This window comes from Eurytemora carolleeae, unplaced genomic scaffold, assembly GCF_000591075.1.
Source record: "Eurytemora carolleeae unplaced genomic scaffold, Eaff_2.0 scaffold735, whole genome shotgun sequence".
Taxonomy (NCBI): Eukaryota; Metazoa; Arthropoda; class Copepoda; order Calanoida; family Temoridae; genus Eurytemora; species Eurytemora carolleeae.
In genome coordinates, this window is record NW_019396629.1 from 119,504 (window position 1) to 138,741 (window position 19,238).

Below are 19,238 nucleotides of genomic sequence, written 5' to 3' on the forward strand. Positions count from 1 at the left end.
ATCAATAAATAAAGATAAAATAAAATTATTACATTTCCTCTAATTCTTTTTCATGAAATCTTAAAAAAGATTTCCAAAATTTCTTTTTCACAATGATTTCATCAATTGGGTAAAAAATTTGCTCAAAAACATTCATATGATTGGTTTGTTACCCTCAAACAATAAAATAGAGGTTAGAACGAACAAAGATGTGTTTGTTCAAGAAGAGAATTAACTACTAACCTCTAACTCTAACCAATAATTGCAACCTGATGTTGTAGACCTTTTATACTAATCATGTTAGATTCAACATTTCAGGTTTAAAGGCGTTATAAAATTAAAGTTTCTTTTCATCGTTTTTATATACTCATTCAGTTACAAAAACATTTCTGCAAAGATGGCAATGACTGATTTACAACGATACCTTAAAAGCTTTATCGGATCAAGGCGAAATTACATATTAATTTGTTTGTTAATATAAACTGTTAATTTTTATTTGCGATTTCTCTACAAAAGTGACTTACGCATTTCTTTATCCTAAGAATCAATGGAGAAATTATCAGACGCATTTCTTTATCATAAGAATCAATCGAGAAATTATCAGATCTAAACACGTTTATAAGAACAATATCTCTATCATTTTTATCAGATTTAGATTTCAAGGGTACCGTTGTAAATCGTGCATTGTCATGTTTACATGGAAGATCACACCAAAAATTTCGCGCAAAGTCCGTTTAATACGTTTTCACTGCATATATATGTCTAATTGTATGTTTTTATAGATGTTAGGAATACTTTCTCAATGGATTTTCCCCAAATGGCAATTTCCCAAGCGACAACTTCCCAAGTTTTTCCTAACCGTAGTGCTCGGCCCTGAGCCTGTTCTAACCGCGGCGCTCGGCCCCATAGCCCATCCTAGATGCAGCGCTCGGCCCCTATTGCAGGCTGCGGCGCCTAAGAGGGCCTCACTTAACTTTTGGAAAGTAAAAAGGAAAAAATATATGCGTCAGCAGCCAAATATAAAACGGTACCAGCATATTTTCAGTAAACACTAAATAAACAACATTGTTTAACATCCTTCTATTAGCTAGGCCCGTATAATTCTTATTTTTTTTATCACATTGTTTTGGAATTGTTTAGATTAAACTAAAACTTAAAACACTTTATATTTTCAGCCAAATCTTAGCTATCTTTCATTTCCAGCTCACCCCAGTCTCTAAGTTGCAGTCGTACCGTCCAGTCAGGCTACCCAGTGCAGAGTCGACCTAGAACGTTTTATGCGACAAATGTAGTCTGGCAAGATCCCAGTGAGGTTCTTTGCACAGTTATATACATGGTCAAAATTAAACTATGATGTATTTCAAATATTTTCAAAGCTATTTATTTTAATCTAGGTTTCCATAAAAAGTCTGTATTTCTGCTAGAGATTTCCCTTTAGTTTCAGGAACAAAAAACACCGTAAACAACATCAGAATCAGAGACATCTAGAAATTATAGTAATTTTGAAAACAAGAAAATTTTAATTCAGAGAGTTGGGAACTCTTGTATTGTCGATATCAAGATCAATGTTGCAGATCACGATCTTTTATTAATCTGCAGATTATTTTTTATTGAAATTTGTTATCCCGCGTGGTAATCGTACTCAGTCAGAGCCTGCGATTTAAAAACTTCGGCTCGAGCCGCAATTCCTCAATTCCCAATCTTCGACCCAACTCTGATGACAGCATGTGTCACGTGATTGACAGCTGAAAGATCTTCGGCTCGACTTAAGGAGTTAGGCCCTATGAAAATAAAACCGGTCTTGGTTGGTTTTAGTAGAGAAGAAGGCTCAATGTTGAGTTTTGTTCTCATAAAAACCCGGAATGCGCCAATTCCTTCCATGAAAATCCGCCAAATAGAATATATAACCGGTTTTTTGAACACACCCTGTGGAAAAATAAGATGTAGCTTAAATCCGAAAGCTCAAGTCGTAAATAAGGCCCAACGACCCCCGCCGTATTTTCCCGAGTTTTTTAAATCGCGGGCTCAGGGGTTGTCGAAGGGAGGAATAACTACAGTAAAGATATGGAAAGGAATATAAGGAAATCTACGTTTTAAAGGATCATTTTCATTTGACAAAGTATATAATCACGCTTTCCATAAATGCTTATGCTATGAGTAACACTTGCCATAATTTCTTTTGCCATAGATTACTTATTTTTACTTTTATAAATGCGCCAAAGGAATTGAGTCGTTGCTACAAACTTAAGTTGTCTAATCCTTATATCTTGGTAATCTGATGGTGTAAACCGTTGATATTTCAAACTTGGATTATTTGATTTAAGAAAATTTATAATTTGAAATTTCTAAGGTCCACGACATTGGGATTATAAAATCAGAGTTTGTGGCAATGTCTCAATTTCTTTCTAATGAAAATTTTCCTCTTTAGTTCACAAACTGGTGGAAAACAGAAAATGTGAGTGCCATATTTACTCAAGGAATCGGACCCTAAGGAAGGGTATACCAGTATTTAGGGACAACAAGAACTAACCCATTCGCCGAAACGTACAGGGTGTCCCACGAAACATGAAGCAAGAAGACTTAAAAGTCGTCTTTGAACTTTGAATTTATTATTGACTTTCAATGATTCAGTCTTCAACCTACTTTTGCTTGCATGCGTCTTGGAAGAAAACTTTTTCTAGGCCTAGCATTTCCAAAATATGGTCTGCATTTTTTGTGCTGTCAATATTACCGGAGATATTAATAATTTAGTTCAAATTTCTATTTTTTTCCTTGTATAAATCCGACCGAATTTTTTCATATCTCCGATAATATTGGCAGCACAAAAAAGGCAGACCAAATTTTGGAAATGCCAAGACTAGGGGTATTATGTGATTATTAACTCTAGTATTTTACTTTTAACAATAGGTTTACAAATAATGCCGCAACTTATTTCCAAGATCAAAGATGAAATTCAATTCGTCTTTCTACCGTCATGGTTTGTGGGACTCCCTGTAGCTTTTAAGTGTTATTTATGGCAGATATTTTATGGTAAACATATTATGACAAACATATTATGGCAAATATATTATGGCAAACGTATTATGGCAAATGAAACGGAGCCCTTTGGTTTATTAGGTATCCAATAACCTTCGTTTTGGGGCAAAAATGTACTTACCACTCCGTATGTAGAGTATGTACCGGCAGGTGTCAGGTATAAAATACAGAAAGGAAAGGATTTTACAACAAAAAATATTGTTATAAACGCAACAAATACTGTGATTCCTGAAGCTATGCCCTTCACCTAAACAAATCTAAAATAAAATCTGTTATCAGAACTTTTGTTTTCTAATTCTCGGAATTACGCGTTGATATTTCCATATTATGCAAATTGCTGGCCTACGGATTTATTTAATTCCTTATCGATATCCCGGAATGGGCATACTTTGCGTAATAACTTTAATTGAGGGATCAAGATTGATCATTGAAATTTAAATTAAGAGTTTAAGATTAATGATACTTCATCCAAAAGTTGCGATTTCTGGTTAATAATCTGTTTGTTGTGTCTTTGCAACCTGATGTTGTAGACCTTTAACATTTCAAACTATGAATTCTGGTAGATCAAATAATAAAAAATAGAGATAGCAAAGGTGTGTACAGCATCAGGCTTGGAGGGAAGTGTCCAGTTCCTTCCTTTAACATTATCTTATATATTATATTATAAAATAAAGCAGGTCCAGGGGGAAAAAGTTCCAAACCAGACCTGACAATGTGCATCAGATTTGGAAACATAACGGTTCGGAACTTTTGTCCCCTGTAACGATTTCTCCAACCTTGCTGGGACAAAGCTCCCCTAGCAGTAACCAGGGAATTGTACCAACTCCTGTACCAAATGTTAACATGTACAGTACAACAGCTATAGCAGGGTAAATATCGTACACAGCCCTAAAAATATGTACATGAAGTACAGGGGTAATCAGAAAACTACAGAATTTACTTTGTTCTCTCAATTCTCAAGAAATTTCACTAATTTTTTATCATTAATTGGTATGACAAGTCCACATTTATAGAAATTTCTGGGTCGCAAAAAAGAATAAAAGATATGAAGAAGATGACAATTAATCCACTTTTTGCTGGTTACCACATTAGTTCAGTAAAAACAGAGCTTTTAAAACATAACCTTTAGGAGAATTTCGTTCCATTTGAAAAACAGTAATTTCACTCTGTCTTTAGTAAATTTTGCTTCACATTTTTCTCTATAATTTCGATTTAGTAGAGTGATAGGCGATTATATCAATACAACGAAGACGACTTTTTAATTTTTAGCAAACTTTTTTCGAATTAAAAGCTTACAAGTAAGCTTACAAGAGATTTTTTTAATTAACAGCTTCTCTTGTGACCTCTTTTTCATGTTGTTAAAAAGCTTTACTTAAATCAAAATTGAAATCGAAAGTCGTCTTCATTGTATAATCGCCTACCACTGTAGATTGTTTAAAAAGTCTAGTAAAACTACAACTGGGACAATTCATTTTTTTTCCAAAAATATCCACACGCAGTAAAAATTGTTCATTTAAACATTCTGAATTTTTTTCTTTCTTTTTTTAAATGGGTTAGCGTAAGCGTTTTTAAAATCATGTTTTCGAATCATGTCGTTGTGCCTCGAACCACTAAATATGGCACATTTGTTGTTTTTTTTAAATTTTTGATGTATGGTCAAAAAACTAGGCTTATTAGTGACTCTGACAAATTTCGACAGAGAAGTCCGTTGTTTGCCAAATTGTTCAATTATTGACAGATTCTTTTGAGTTTAACGTTTTTGAATTTAATGTTTCAAGACGAATTTTTGTAAACCCATATTATGACATATGCATGTTTACAAACTTTAACTTTAACCAGTGAATTATTTTATACAAAAAAGTGATGCGCCAAACCAATTTAAAAGTCAGAAAAAGAAAAAAAAATATTTTCTGTTTTATTAAAAAAAACCTACCTCAAAGTGTAAAGTGTACGATCCTCCTCTACCTCTGCAAAATCACAATTTTGAAATGATGCTAAACTTAACAACAACAAAAATGTTGTGCAAAACGCAATGAAAAATTTGTAAAAATGAGATATTTGTTCCTTGAGAAAATGAACATGAGCTGTTTGTTGTTGTGTTGACATCTGCAGTACAGTACTCAGCGTAAAATCCTTTCTGAAATACGTATTACAAAAATAAATATTTTTACGTACAGAACAAGCCGGTTAGTTTATACTTAATCAATAAATTGCTTTTAAGTAATAAATTTTAATAATTTGTGAAACTAAACTTAAGAAAGTTTTTATTTCAAAATTGATCTATTCAAATTGTAAAAGTTTGGAATAAACAATCTTAATGATAAAACATGAAAGACGACATTTATTCTAATTCCAAAAGATTAAAAAGTTAGAATATAACCTTTAAATGAACAGTTGCTGCCAGGGTTCCCATGAAGAATGCCATTAATAGACTGGAAAATATCATCAAGGGTTTCCTACCATAGATTACACAGATGAGACATAAGAATTGGAATAAACAATAGTTCTGGGATTACATTTAATAAGTAATTTATTAGGACTAGGAAGACTAAATTAAACCGCTTGTCTCCAGCCAGATCCGGCGTACAAGAAGAGACGTGGTTCAACCACATCAACGGGCTCAGTTTCATTTGTCATAATACTTTTGCCATAATTACATTTGTTATAATACATTTGCCATAAGTTACACTTTAACTTCTTCTTGCTATTATTAAAATCTGGTCTAATTGGACACATTGATTTAGGCAGCCTACATTTAGGCAGCCTACATTTATTGCATAAAACGCACTAAGTCCACTTCACACTAGGTACACAGACACCCTGGTGCGAGTAAATGTATTTGCGGTACATTACACATACACTAGACTGGTAAATCCTTGTACTGGTTAGGATCGTGCAAGGAAAATCATAGTGATTAATACCAAAGACGTATCATATGATTTGTCTCGTTATGTCTATCGTCAATGTAATCTATATTTCCTGCCATAGAATTTCAGTAGGTAGGTTCCTATTACAGTTCCAACTAGCCTAGACGCGCACTTTTTAAGATGGGGGGACAACAGCACATGCTGTTGTTGTTAAAGGGAGTGTCTGGTAGACATGGTAGTTGGGCTGAGCCACGTCAGGACCAGATGGACAGCACGCCTACCTGGATTCCATGAGGCTTTAAATGATTCCATTTTCACTCTTTCTGAATAACTATACAGCATACAAACGTGTTATAGGTCTCTAATGATTTCTATAAAATTTCTCAACAGAACTGCAATATCTGCTCAACTACCATGTCTAGCCAGACACTCCCTTTAATACTCCACAGTGTCATGATTTCTTCAATTGTTATTTATGAATTTCAACAAGAAAGTCTTTGAGTTTTTCTACATAACTTAAAAACTTAATTTTGAAATCAAAACAGAGAGTAACTATCTATGATTGTATATTTAAATACAATTGATTTTTAAAAAGTGAGTTGTTCCTGATAACCCCTGTAAGGATAGCGGGTAAATAAGGGTTACTGGATACTCCAATATCCTTGAATAAACTTACAGCATAGAATATAACTGCATAACTTCCTAAATAATTATCTATTTGATATTATTTGAATAATATACGTGTATTATAAAACTGAAATTGTAATGTCCTACCGATCTGTACAATGCCACCAAAAAATTTTTTATCGTTTTCCGACATTTTTTGTAAAATTTAAATTGGCGTTTTAAGATAAGAATCTTCTTTCAATTTTGTCCAATTAGTTATTTGTAACATTTATATTTATATTTGGACCCTAAAATTTATATCAATTTACATAATCCAGAATTGGATGATTTTGCAGCAAAAATTTAAGATTTTTTTTGGCCCATATCTTATGCAATTTGATAAAAATTGTAATTGTTTTAGAAGCATAATTTCAGAGGAAATGAAGTATAATGTGAAAAGTCATTCGTTAGTCCTAAACAAAGGGGTGTTTGATGTTCTAGTCTTCGGCCAAAAACATAAAAAAAAAATTATCAAATTGTAAAAAAAACTATTTTTTGGGGGGTATTTGATGTAAACCTGTTAACTGCTGCAGGGTGAATACTGTTAGAAGAATGAAAAAGGGTTTATATGCTCCAGGATATCTAAAATAAGCGTTATTTAAACGTTTTCTGTCTGAAAATAGATTATTTTAAGCATCAACTTTTCTAAAAACAGCAGCAACAACAAACATAAACAAGCAAAAAAATGAACGAGCTCTGTTCCATTTCAGATGAAAAATACATCAATAAAACTCCGATTTATTTGAAGTACCAGAGCCCAAAACTTAAGACAGTGTATCGTTATAAAAACCAGTTTGGAAACCCGCGGGTTTCATGAAATGGGGTTAGGCAGTTTTGTAGATATCAATACTTTTGTTATGAAAAATTATTTTATTTAGTTTCTTCATTTTCTCCTTTTTTTCGAATCTCTTAAATTAAAATCTATTTACATGTTATGACCCCGAAATGTTTGATGGCAACAAGTGAGGAAGCTTTTTAAAATAAGTTAATTGCAAGCTGAGGATTCAAAAATAGTTTTTTTTTTTGACATTTTTTGAAGATTTACCCAGGGTATTATATTAACTTCTTAAAGGGACTGTAAGTGTAATTTCAAGTGACCTTCCATTCTAAGAAGTCCAGTTCAGATTCACAACGGTACCTTATAAAGTCAAACTGGACTTCTTTGAATTGAAGGTCACTTGAAACTACGCTTACAGTCCCATTAACTCCGGTCAGAAATCGTTTAGTTTCTATGTTATATTATGAATGCTTTTCGCTGATTTGTTGAGGAAAAATTATTTGTTGGAGTAAAAGTATCTAAAAGAGGGAAGACTTGAAAGTAGGGTCTCCAGCGAACGAAACGTTTCGCGAAATGTACTAAAAATTGTGGTCGCATTTCGCAAGCTTTTTCGCGAAATTTCGCATTTTTTTCAGGAAATACTTAATACGCACTTTTTGTGAGCGAATGAAATGCGAAAATTAAGCGAAATGGTTGCGAAATTTTTTTTTTCGCGAAACGATTTTTCCTTTTCGCTGGAAACCCTACTTGAAAATTAATGTCTAATGGGAAAATTCTTAAATATATAATTCCGGATTTACCTAAATGCTTTTAAAGTTTCAAAAAATCCAGTTCCTTTACTTGTTGAGCCCTGAGCAGACACCAATCCTTCTATTTCAGCAGATACATTACTACCAACACCTCCTACAATACAATTAGGAAGTGCCCGGCGTTGCCCGTAAAACAAATAAAATCAAAATTTTGAAAATAAATTATGTTTTATAAAATAATTTATTTTTGAAAGAAAAAAATTCCAATTTTTATTTATTCACGGGATACCCATGGTACCTCTCAAGAATATTCAGCCATTTTGGTCTAGCCGTTTGGTCAGCCATAGCAAACATATCCATATATACAAATATATCCATATATACAAACATATCCATATATACAAATATATCCATATATACAAACATATCCATATATACAAATATATCCATATATACAAACATATCCATATATACAAATATATCCATATATACAAACATATCCATATATACAAATATATCCATGACACAGTGTTACGTTCTAAAAGGGCTCAACCAGCTCATTACATGTTGAGGGATAACATTTGTATTCTGGTAACAATTCCTTCAAATAATATTGACTATCATAACAGCACTAGCTTCAAATTCTTTTATATATGCAAACATTCTTGGTTTTTTTATTCAGTTTTATTGCAGAAAATGATTCCAATAGGACCACGAAACCAAGCCATTTGTTCAAAACTAGAATACACATAGAAAGGATGTTCAAACAAAATCATAGCAACTGAAAATATTTGTGATTATCAGGATGTCACACAAACTTTTCTTTCAAAATTTAACATGATTGAAGTTGGGTGACAAGGATGAAAATTGGAGTACAAGAAGAGTGGTGCAGATAATGATTTAAAACAAGACCTGTGAGCACCCTGTTTAAATGATATTCGACTAAATCTATTTTATTTTATTGTTAAAAATGAAGAAAAAAATAAACTTAAACTACCTCTGAGCCAGGCTAAACTCTTCTCTGCTTCTTCTCTTCTGTTCAGTGGGAAAATTTTTTTAAAAATTAAAAAAAAATTCTTAATAAAATTTCGTAAGAAATTATTGTCTGTTTTGTGCAAAATAAACTGAATAATGTCACTTTTTAACATTCAATATTAGATTAAAGTATAAACTTTTTTTTAAATGAAAGAAATTTTTCTTTATACAGTTGAAGCTAATTATTCTTAGAAATTTAATCAAATTTAATCTCAGTAGATGTTGTTGAAAAATAAATTATCTCACAAAAATTTGAGATTTTTTACTATTAAACTATAGTCAAAGCTAATTATTTCTAAAACGTGCAAAGAAATCTCACTAGAGTTTTGTTAAAAAACGTTAATGCCTATTTTTTTATGAAAAATTAAAAGAAATTACAATTTGTTCTCCCTGCCTACCCTTGAGGATTATATATAATAATAATATATAGGATATAGTCCTTAAATCCCCTTCCAACAAATAATTTCTTTATTTCAATATTACCCAGTAAAAAGAATTATATCTCCAGTTCCCTCATTTAAATTTGAGGCAAATCAGGTTCCTGTGTTAGGATCAGAGAAACAAAGTAAAAGGTAAATATGAGATTACAACTTTATATATACGATCCGAGTATCTCACAAAGTTTATTGAAAAAGAAAAAAAAATTCCAGCTTTTAAAGTAATTGAAAAAAATTTAAATTTTTTCTCCTGCCTGCCCTTGAGGATCAACCAAGATGGCGTCTCTGGAAGTGGAACCATGAGAACCAGAACAGCTATTGGTAGCAAACCACAAACCAAACATACAAACCTCCAGTCTAGTATGGCCTAAACAAGTGTACTGAATAGTATTATTTGCCACTTATAGCTTTTGCCAAATTGTGGATTTTTGTCATCCTAATGCTGAGTTAAAAACAAAATAATTTTAAATAATAATTTTGTTTTGCACGTGTCATTGCATTTTCAAAACAATCATTTAAGCCTATAGATGGGCACGTTCGACTTATTTTGTTTGATCATCGTTCATGAACTACCCATTTTTTTTTCAATCGTGCAAAAAAATTGATTTAGTTTCTTCTCATAATTATTGTTAATATGTTATTTCTTTCTTTCGTTTTCTCACTGAATGATCGTTCAGTAAAATCGTTTGTTCAATAAAATTCCTTCATTCAGTAAAAAACTATAGTTTTTTCATTTCTCTGAACGATCCATTTCATTCGTCCATCGTTTTTTTCTTTTCTGAACGACACCCTTTTTTAAGAAAAAAACGAGGCCCATCTCTATTTAAGCCAAGTTTAGCCATGCTATTTAAATATATAACAAAAAAATATGATAAAAAATGAAGGAAAAGCTAGAAATGATGTTAATTTACCCCTAGACAGTAAACAATGGTGATCCCAAGACTAACTGCTACAGATCCACTTGCTCCAAACATACCTCTATGTTGAGTATCAGCAATCTCAACTAGATATACCTAAAATTGAAAAATTTACAAATGTGCACTCTAACTGCAATGTGACATGAGCAAAATTTAAAAGATTTGGCTGTTACAAAATTACAAAAAAATAAGCGATTTGTTTCCTACACTCATTTTATTATTATCATGTTTTTAAACTCTAAATTTTTAGTTTTTAAAATCAAAAAGAACAAGTTGCTTTAAAAATTTTGTTTTAGCTGAATAATATTTGTAGGTAATTTCAAATTTTTTTGTTGACAAAGTAATTTCCGAAATCTTTAAAATATACTGGCATAGCTGGATATCTTGTTTGCTGTGGTAAATCCTAAAGATCTTGTTTGCAGGGTAATTCCTAAAGATCTTGTTTGCTGGGTATTTCCTAAAGATCTTGTTTGCTGGGTAATTCCTAAAGATCTTGTTTGCTGGGTAATTCCTAAATATCTTGTTTGCTGGGTAATTCCTAAAGATCTTGTTTGAAGGGTAATTCCTAAATATCTTGTTTGCTGGCTAATTCCTAAAGATCTGTTTGCAGGGTAATTCCTAAATATCTTGTTTGCAGGGTAATACCTAAAGATCTTATTGTCTGGGTAATTCCTAAAGATCTGTTTGCAGGGTAATTCCTAAATATCTTGTTTGCAGGGTAATTCCTAAAGATCTTGTTTGCTGGGTAATTCCTAAAGATCTGTTTGCAGGGTAATTCCTTAATATCTTGTTTGCAGGGTAATTCCTAAAGATCTTATTTGCTGGGTAATTCCTAAAGATCTGTTTGCAGGGTAATTCCTAAATATCTTGTTTGCTGGGTAATTCCTAAAGATCTTATTTGCTGGGTAATTCCTAAAGATCTTGTTTGCTGGGTAATTCCTAAATATCTTGTTTGCAGGGTAATTCCTAAAGATCTTGTTTGCTGGGTAATTCCTAAATATCGTGTTTGCTGGGTAATTCCCAAAGATCTTGTTTGCTGGGTAATTCCTAAATATCTTGTTTGCTGGGTAATTCCTAAAGATCTTGTTTGCCGGGTAATTCCTAAAGATCTGTTTGCAGGGTAGTTCCTAAATATCTTGTTTGCTGGGTAATTCCTAAAGATCTTATTTGCTGGGTAAATCCTAAAAATCTTGTTTGCTGGGTAATTCCTAAAGATATTTTTGCTGGATAAATCCTAAAGATCTTGTTCCAAAGAATTAGTTTGTTAGGTAATTTTCAAAGATTTAGTTTGCTGGGTAATTCCTAAAGATCTTGTTTGCTGGGTATACAGAGCTTCCCATAGATAGCTTAGATCATCTCCTAGCTTTAACGCCAAAATAAACATAATATTCGAAAAACATAGCATTTCCTGTAAGAAAATTTTTATATTAGCCTTATTCAATTTTTCAAAATGATTTATTATTCTTAAATTTTCTGATTAGTCCCGGAAATTGTAATTTAGACCCGTTGACGATCAAGAATGATTTGGGACACCCTGTATAATATCCAAATATACCTGAGTTACAGATGACATCACTCCAACCCCCTGTAGAACACGACCAATACAGATATACAGAACAGATCCCTAAATTAAATATACAATTTCTCATAATCTTATCTCCAATCTGCATTTTCTAATTTATGCAAAACCAAGAAACTGAATTATATCTCTATGCAAAAAAAATATTAGGATCCTAGATATAGCCCCCTTCACGGTTGAATACCATATATATAGCTCTTGTTTGATTAATACCTAATAAAGCCCCTAATTGATCGAATACCAGATATAGTCCCTACTAGATTGAATACCAGATATAGTCCCTACTTGATTAAATACCAGATATAGCCCCTACTAGATTGAATACCATATTTAGCCTCTACTAGATTGAAAACCAGATATATCCCCTACTAGATTGTAAACCAGATATATCCCCTACTAGATTAAATACCATATTAAGCCCCTACTAGATTGAATACCAGATAAAGCCCCTTACTAGATTGAAGAAAAGATATAGCCCCCTACTTGATTAAATACCAGATAAAGCACCTACTAGTTTAATACCTGACAGAGCCTCTCCTAGATTAAATACCATGTATAGCCCCTACTGATAAAATTCAAGATATAGCCCATACTAGATGAAAAACAGATATAGCCTATACTAGATTAAATACCAGATATAGCCCCTACTAGATTGAAAACAAGATATAGCCCCTACTAGATTGAAAACAAGATATAGCCCCTACTAGATTGTAAACCTGATACAGCCCCCCCTAGTTAAATACCTAATATAGCCCCTATTAGATTAAATAAAAGATATAGCCCCTAATAGTTTAATACCTGATATGGACCCTTCTAGATTAAATACCATATACAGCCCCTCCTAGATTTAAAACCAGATATAGCCCCTACTTTATTGAATACCAGATATAGCCCCAACTAGATTGTGAACCAGATATAGCCCATACTTGTTGAACACCTAAAATAGCCCCTTCTATATTAAATACCAGATATAGCCCCTAATAGTTGAATACCTAATTTAGCCCCTATTAGATTAAATACAAGATATAGCCCCTAATAGATTAATACCTGATATAGCCCCTTCTAGATTAAATACCAGATATAGCCCCTACTATAATTATAAACCAGATATAGCCCCTACTAGATTAAATACCAGATATAGCCCCTACTAGTTGAATATCTTATATAATCCCTATCAAATTAGATACAAAATATATCCCCTACTAGATTAAATACCAGACATAGCCCCTACTAGAATAAATACCAGATATAGCCCCTTCTAGATTGTAAACCAGACATAGCCCCTACTAGATTGAAGACAAGATATATCCCCTACTAGTTGAATACCTAATATAGCCCCTATTAGATTAAATACCAGATACCGCCCCTAATAGTTCAATACCTGATATAGCCCCTTTTAGATAAAATACCATAATAGCCCTCACTGATAAAATACCAGATATAGCCCCAACTAGTTGAATACCAGATAAACTTTTGCTAGATTAAATACCAGATATAACCCCAACTAGATTGACTTCCTGATAAAGCCCTATATACTAGGTTAACTACCTGAGATAGTCCTATAAAGACCCAGCCAGCCAGTAAAGGTACACAAAGCATCATTAATGTGTATCTTCTACCAAACTTGCCAGAAAGGATACCGGTAGCAATTGAACTCCCGAGCTGACCTAAAAATATGGAAATGATTTAGATAATGTTAAATACTATACATATGGTTGACCATAAAAGTTGGTGAAACAGTTTCAGTTTTTATATCGAATTCAGGATCTATTTTGATTTCTTTTTATCTTAGCAATCACTGGATAAATTGTACTGTTTAAGATTATGTTTATTACTGTTTATAATTATCAATATATTGTATAAGATTAAAAATATTACTGTTTATAATAAGCAATATTACTGTTTGAGATTAAGTATATTACTGTTTATAATTATTAATATACTGTATAAGATTACCAATATTACTGTTTATGATAAGCAATATTATCTGTTTAAGATTATGTTTATTACTGTTTATAATTATTAATATACTGTATAAGATTTAAAATATTATTGTTTATAATAATCAATATTACTGTTTGAGATTATGTTTATTACTGTTTATAATTATCAATATACTGTATATGATTTAAAATATTACTGTTTAAGATTATGTTTATTCTGTTTATTATTATTTTTATACTGTATAAGATAAAAAATATTACTGTTTATAATGAGCAATATTACTGTTTAAGATTATGTTTATTACTGTTTATAATTATCAATATACTGTATAAGATTAAAAATATTACTGTTTATAATAAACAATATTACTGTTTGAGATTATGTTTATTACTGTTTATAATTATTAATATACTGTATAAGATTTAAAATATTACTGTTTATAATAAGCAATATTACTGTGTAAGATTATGCTTTTTCTGTTTATAATTATCAATATACTGTATAAGATTAAAAATATTACTGTTTATAATAAGCAATATTACTGTTTAAGATTATGCTTTTTACTGTTTATAATTATCAATATACTGTATAAGATTAAAAATATTTCTGTTTATAATAAGCAATATTACTGAGATTAGGTATTTTACTAATTGATTACCTATATTACTGCTTAATATTATGTATATCATTGTTTAAGATTACCTAGATTGCTGTTTAAATTGCCAAAATGATTGTTTTTAAATACAAATATTACTATTTAAGATTCCAATATTACAGTTTATGATTACCAATATTACTGCTTAAGATTGCCAATATTACTGTTTAAGATTACTAATATTACAGTTTAAGATTACCAATATTACAGTTTATGAATAGCAATTAATGTTTATGATTACCAATGTTACTGTTTCAGATTATGTGTATTACTGTTTATGATTACCAATATTACTGTTTAAGATTACTAATATTACAGTTTAAGATTACCAATATTACAGTTTATGAATAGCAATAACTGTGTATGACTACCAATGTTACTGTTTCAGATTATGTGTATTACTGTTTATGATTATCAATATACTTTTTAAAATTTAATAATATTACTGTTTATGATCACCAATATTACTGTGTATGATCACCAATATTACTGTGTATGATCACCAATATTACTGTGTATGATTACCAATATTACTAAGACTTGCAATCCATGATATGTCGTCTTCACTGAGTTCAACTTCCTTCTCTAGTTGTGGAAGCAAAATAGCAGAAAATCCCAACACAGTTCCTAAAGTCATCATTAAATTAAATATAAGATTGGTATTCTTAGGTTTCAACCGTTAAACGATTGTATTCTTAGGTTTCAGCCGTTAAACGATTGGTATTCTTAGGTTTCAACCGTTAAACAATTGTATTCTTAGGTTTCAACCGTTAAACGATTGTATTCTTAGGTTTCAGCCGTTAAACGATTGGTATTCTTAGGTTTCAACTGTTAAACGATTGTATTCTTAGGTTTCAACCGTTAAACAATTGTATTCTTAGGTTTCAACCGTTAAACGATTGTATTCTTAGGTTTCAACCGTTAAACGATTGTATTCTTAGGTTTCAACCGTTAAACGATTGTATTCTTAGGTTTCAACCGTTAAACGATTGTATTCTTAGGTTTCAACCGTTAAACGATTGTATTCTTAGGTTTCAACCGTTAAACGATTGTCTTGCATTATGACATACCTTTAGACTGGAAACGCTAAAACGGGACCTTACACCAAATACATCATCTCTTCTATGTGTTTAAAGGGAATGTTCGCTAAAAATGAAAGATGGGTTTGGCTGATCTCGAATTGAATTCGATATTGATCGCTACTAATTTTACTTCTATCTGAAGGGTTTATAAGGAGAAAATAGTCAAAAACAATTCATATCGACGAGCGTATGACCCATTCAAATTCCCGGAGTTGCAATATTTTACCCAGACCATGATTATTCGAAGCCATTCAGATATTACAAGTTATAATTTATGAATTCAATTCGAGGCATCCCTATGTACTTTAAATTTCATAATCTTGTTTGTACATTTTTTCTTGGAGTACGAATATTTGGCCACTAGGTGTCTCTGCTCTAGATTTTCAAGGATTTCATTTCGGTGAGACACCTAGCGGCCAAAAATTCGTTCACTAAGTACATTGTAATTAAAGAAATCAAAGCTTATCATATTTAAACTTCATAGGCATGCCCAGAATTGAATTCAACGTTTTTTAGCTTTGAAGTGTGCTAGACCATCTTACCAATGCTGACAGTAGCGACCCCACTGACTACTGCAGCTGCTAGGAACTGGTTCCGGGGGTTGGGTTTCCCCATTCCTTCTTCTCCGGCTGGAGCTACCTAGACCAACAATATTTTATTTTAAAAATTTAATTGAGTTTTTACGATTTAAAGGGATTGTTCAGATATTTGAAAAGAGCAATATTTAACCACTTTTTAATGATAAATTTACAGTGTCCATACTCGTCCATTTTTTTACAAATCAAGGAGTTTCATGGTTCAAGAGTTTTTATTTTAGAGTTTTTTGTTTTAATTTCTGGATCGTGAAACACCTTAACAATCCCTTTTTATTATGTCAAAATAAAAAATGTTTGCATTTTTAAGGTTTAACATTATATTATTTATGCGGTCGTAAGTTCCCAAGTCCTAAGTTGGTTTTACAATATATAAAAACAATTCTACGGATCTACCTTATTTTCCATTATCACGTGATAAAAAAGAAATAAAACATTGTTTTTAGTGTACAACGCCTGTACAATTTCCTCTACAACCCCTGTACACTTTTCTGTAAAACGCCTGTACATTTTTCTGTACAACCCCTGTACACTTTTCTGTACAACGCCTGTACACTTTTCCGTACAACCCCTGTACACTTTTCTGTACAACCCCTGTAAACTTTTCTGTACAACCTCTGTACACTTTTCTGTACAATCCCTGTACAATTTTCTGTACAACCCCTGTACACTTTTCTGTACAACCCCTGTACACTTTTCTGTACAACCCCTGTACACTTTTCTGTACAATGACTGTACACTTTTCTGTACAATTAAATCAGATAGAGCGTTCATTCTTTACCGTTGAATAAAAATGTACAGAATTTTGGATAAATAGACAATTTTATAAAAGTAAAAGCTCTAATTAGTGATTACAGGGTATCAATGAAAAGCGGACAGTCGTCTTCACTCATTAAATTTGTTAATATTTTGTAATTTGTTACCGTTATGCTATTGAAATTCCAAAATGTTAAAGGGCCCGCTTATTTGGGTAATTTCATGGTAGAATTACAGCGCAAAGGTACCTTCGCATTGACACTTTGTAAACGATTTTTCAGTAACAATAGCCAAATAAAATCTAAAATTATCATTTTTCAATATCATCATGTGTCAGCCATTATATAATAAAATATAAAAACTTTTGATCTTAGATTTAACAAGAAATTAACGTTTTTCTTGTTTAAATGTGATCTTAAAAAATTAACACGTGTATACAAAGACGAGTTTCTCTCTCAGAGAATCTGGATCCTAGATTTCAACTCTTCAATAAATAATGGGGAAGTAGGGAAAACGTATCAAACTGTCCAATGTTTAAAATAAGTTATATTCTAAAAATGATTTTGATAAAAAATAAAAAATATCTACAATTAACTATTGGATACTACAATTTAATTTAATATTTGAAATTTTTTCAAATCCGAATCCAAAATTCGTAAGTCCAAAAAGTGCTTTTTCTCAAGCCTAAGTTGTCTGTGAAAAGTAAGACTAATACCAATGAATAGCTAATAGGCTGTTAAGTTTACCCTCAAAAACCCAAGTAAGTGAACGGTCCCTTTCAATACTTTTAGTAAAAGAAAAACAATGTTAAAAACTCTTTGAAAGCACCAACTCTATGGATAACCAATACAACAATTTTATTTAAAACTTTCGTAAATGTTGATAAGAATTTTTTACAAATTTTCAATGCAGGTCTGGTCATAAATAATTGTTTTATTGCACTAACAATTTCAAGGCCAGTGGATAAAAATGATGCAAATCCTGAAAATGCATTACGCAGGAAAGTAAATAAACATATACTTTGCTTTTACAAAATACACTTTTTAAACATTTTTTTAGATAAAGATAAATAATTATCGTTTATTAAAATTGTGTCGCCTAAAATAGGTTAATTTAAAATATTCTACAATGTGTTGAGTGCCTTAAAAAACTGCAAAAGTTTTGGGAACTTTTCATTTGTTTTCAGTTGTTTGATCAATACACCGCAACCTAAGAGAAACTGCCTCTGGGTTCTGCGTAACTAGCAAAATTAGAATTTTTATTTTTAAACCAAATCCGGAAACTTAAAGGATGTATCAACAAAATAAAAAATGAAGTATATATACAGTTAAACCCTAAATTTATCAAATGTTGTCTTGACAATTTTTCAATGAGTTTTATACTATGTTACGTAAATCTCAGTATTTGCGAAAATAAATAAATAGCCTGCATGAGTATGCGGGAACAGTTTAAAGAGCTCCATTTAATCATTTAATTTAAAAGCTAAATATCTGCAACATTCCATTATCAGAAAGAGAAGAATACGACATTTGATGAATTCTTCCGACGTATGACTTTTTTAGGGGTTAACTGTACGTATGATTTTTAAGCCTTTTTATCTAGAAATGGAACTCATATTGACCACTTTTTGCGTTGACGGTTTGCTTTCTAGATTTAAATTTTCAGTATTTAAAAACCATGAAGATTGTGTAGACGCTTCATAAAGTCTGTATAACCGGGGTTTTTGTTAAAAATTATTTTGACGTAACGTTTTCATAAACAGGGCTAACCACAAAGAACGATACTTGAAGAGCTGCAGCGGTAAGACACGATCATCTCAACCTTTGTTGTTTACCCATTTTTTCCCGGCCTAAAAACATCAAATAAGACTTGTGACTCGTGTAATATCATTAGTGTATGTAAACCTCTTTGTGTTTTGCGTCAAGTAGTTGCTTATTGATTTTCTCATATAGAACAATGTCATAAATTTATAATGATAAACATGTTAAGTCGAAACAGAACTATATTCCAGGAAATATTACCTTGTCAATACCAGAATCTCAGAATTTTAATCTTCCTGCATTTTTTCTTAAAAACTTATTTTTAATTATAATTCAACTATTGTGCACTTTATCCTCAGTTCCTGTTTAATTTCATTATAACAATGCATTAAGTAAAAAAGCTAT

The 19,238-nt window shown here is 31.4% G+C and overlaps 1 protein-coding gene across 3 annotated transcripts; it reads right to left on the minus strand.

Annotated features, from left to right (window-relative positions):
* Positions 1-1,094: 1,094 nt before the first annotated feature.
* LOC111706575 (facilitated trehalose transporter Tret1) lies at positions 1,095-19,146 on the minus strand. 3 transcript variants are annotated; one of them, XM_023479477.1, is made up of 18 exons: positions 16,714-17,218; positions 16,267-16,363; positions 15,168-15,269; positions 13,592-13,710; positions 12,020-12,088; positions 10,459-10,560; positions 9,802-9,914; positions 9,073-9,110; positions 8,127-8,229; positions 7,066-7,130; positions 6,488-6,584; positions 5,995-6,042; positions 5,396-5,471; positions 5,080-5,152; positions 4,949-4,982; positions 3,792-3,903; positions 3,137-3,262; positions 1,095-1,244 (listed from the first exon to the last, which is right to left on the minus strand). In XM_023479477.1, exons 1-18 carry the CDS (start codon positions 17,089-17,091, stop codon positions 1,173-1,175), a joined length of 1,824 nt encoding a protein of 607 aa, XP_023335245.1. In that variant the 5' UTR covers positions 17,092-17,218; the 3' UTR covers positions 1,095-1,172. The 3 variants fall into 3 exon arrangements, with proteins under 3 accessions (XP_023335245.1, XP_023335247.1, XP_023335244.1); XM_023479479.1 differs by lacking the exons at positions 1,095-1,244; positions 16,714-17,218 and adding exons at positions 1,317-1,463; positions 19,095-19,146; XM_023479476.1 differs by lacking the exon at positions 1,095-1,244 and adding an exon at positions 1,317-1,463 and having other exon boundaries at positions 16,714-17,215.
* Between the last annotated feature and the right edge of the window lie 92 nt (positions 19,147-19,238).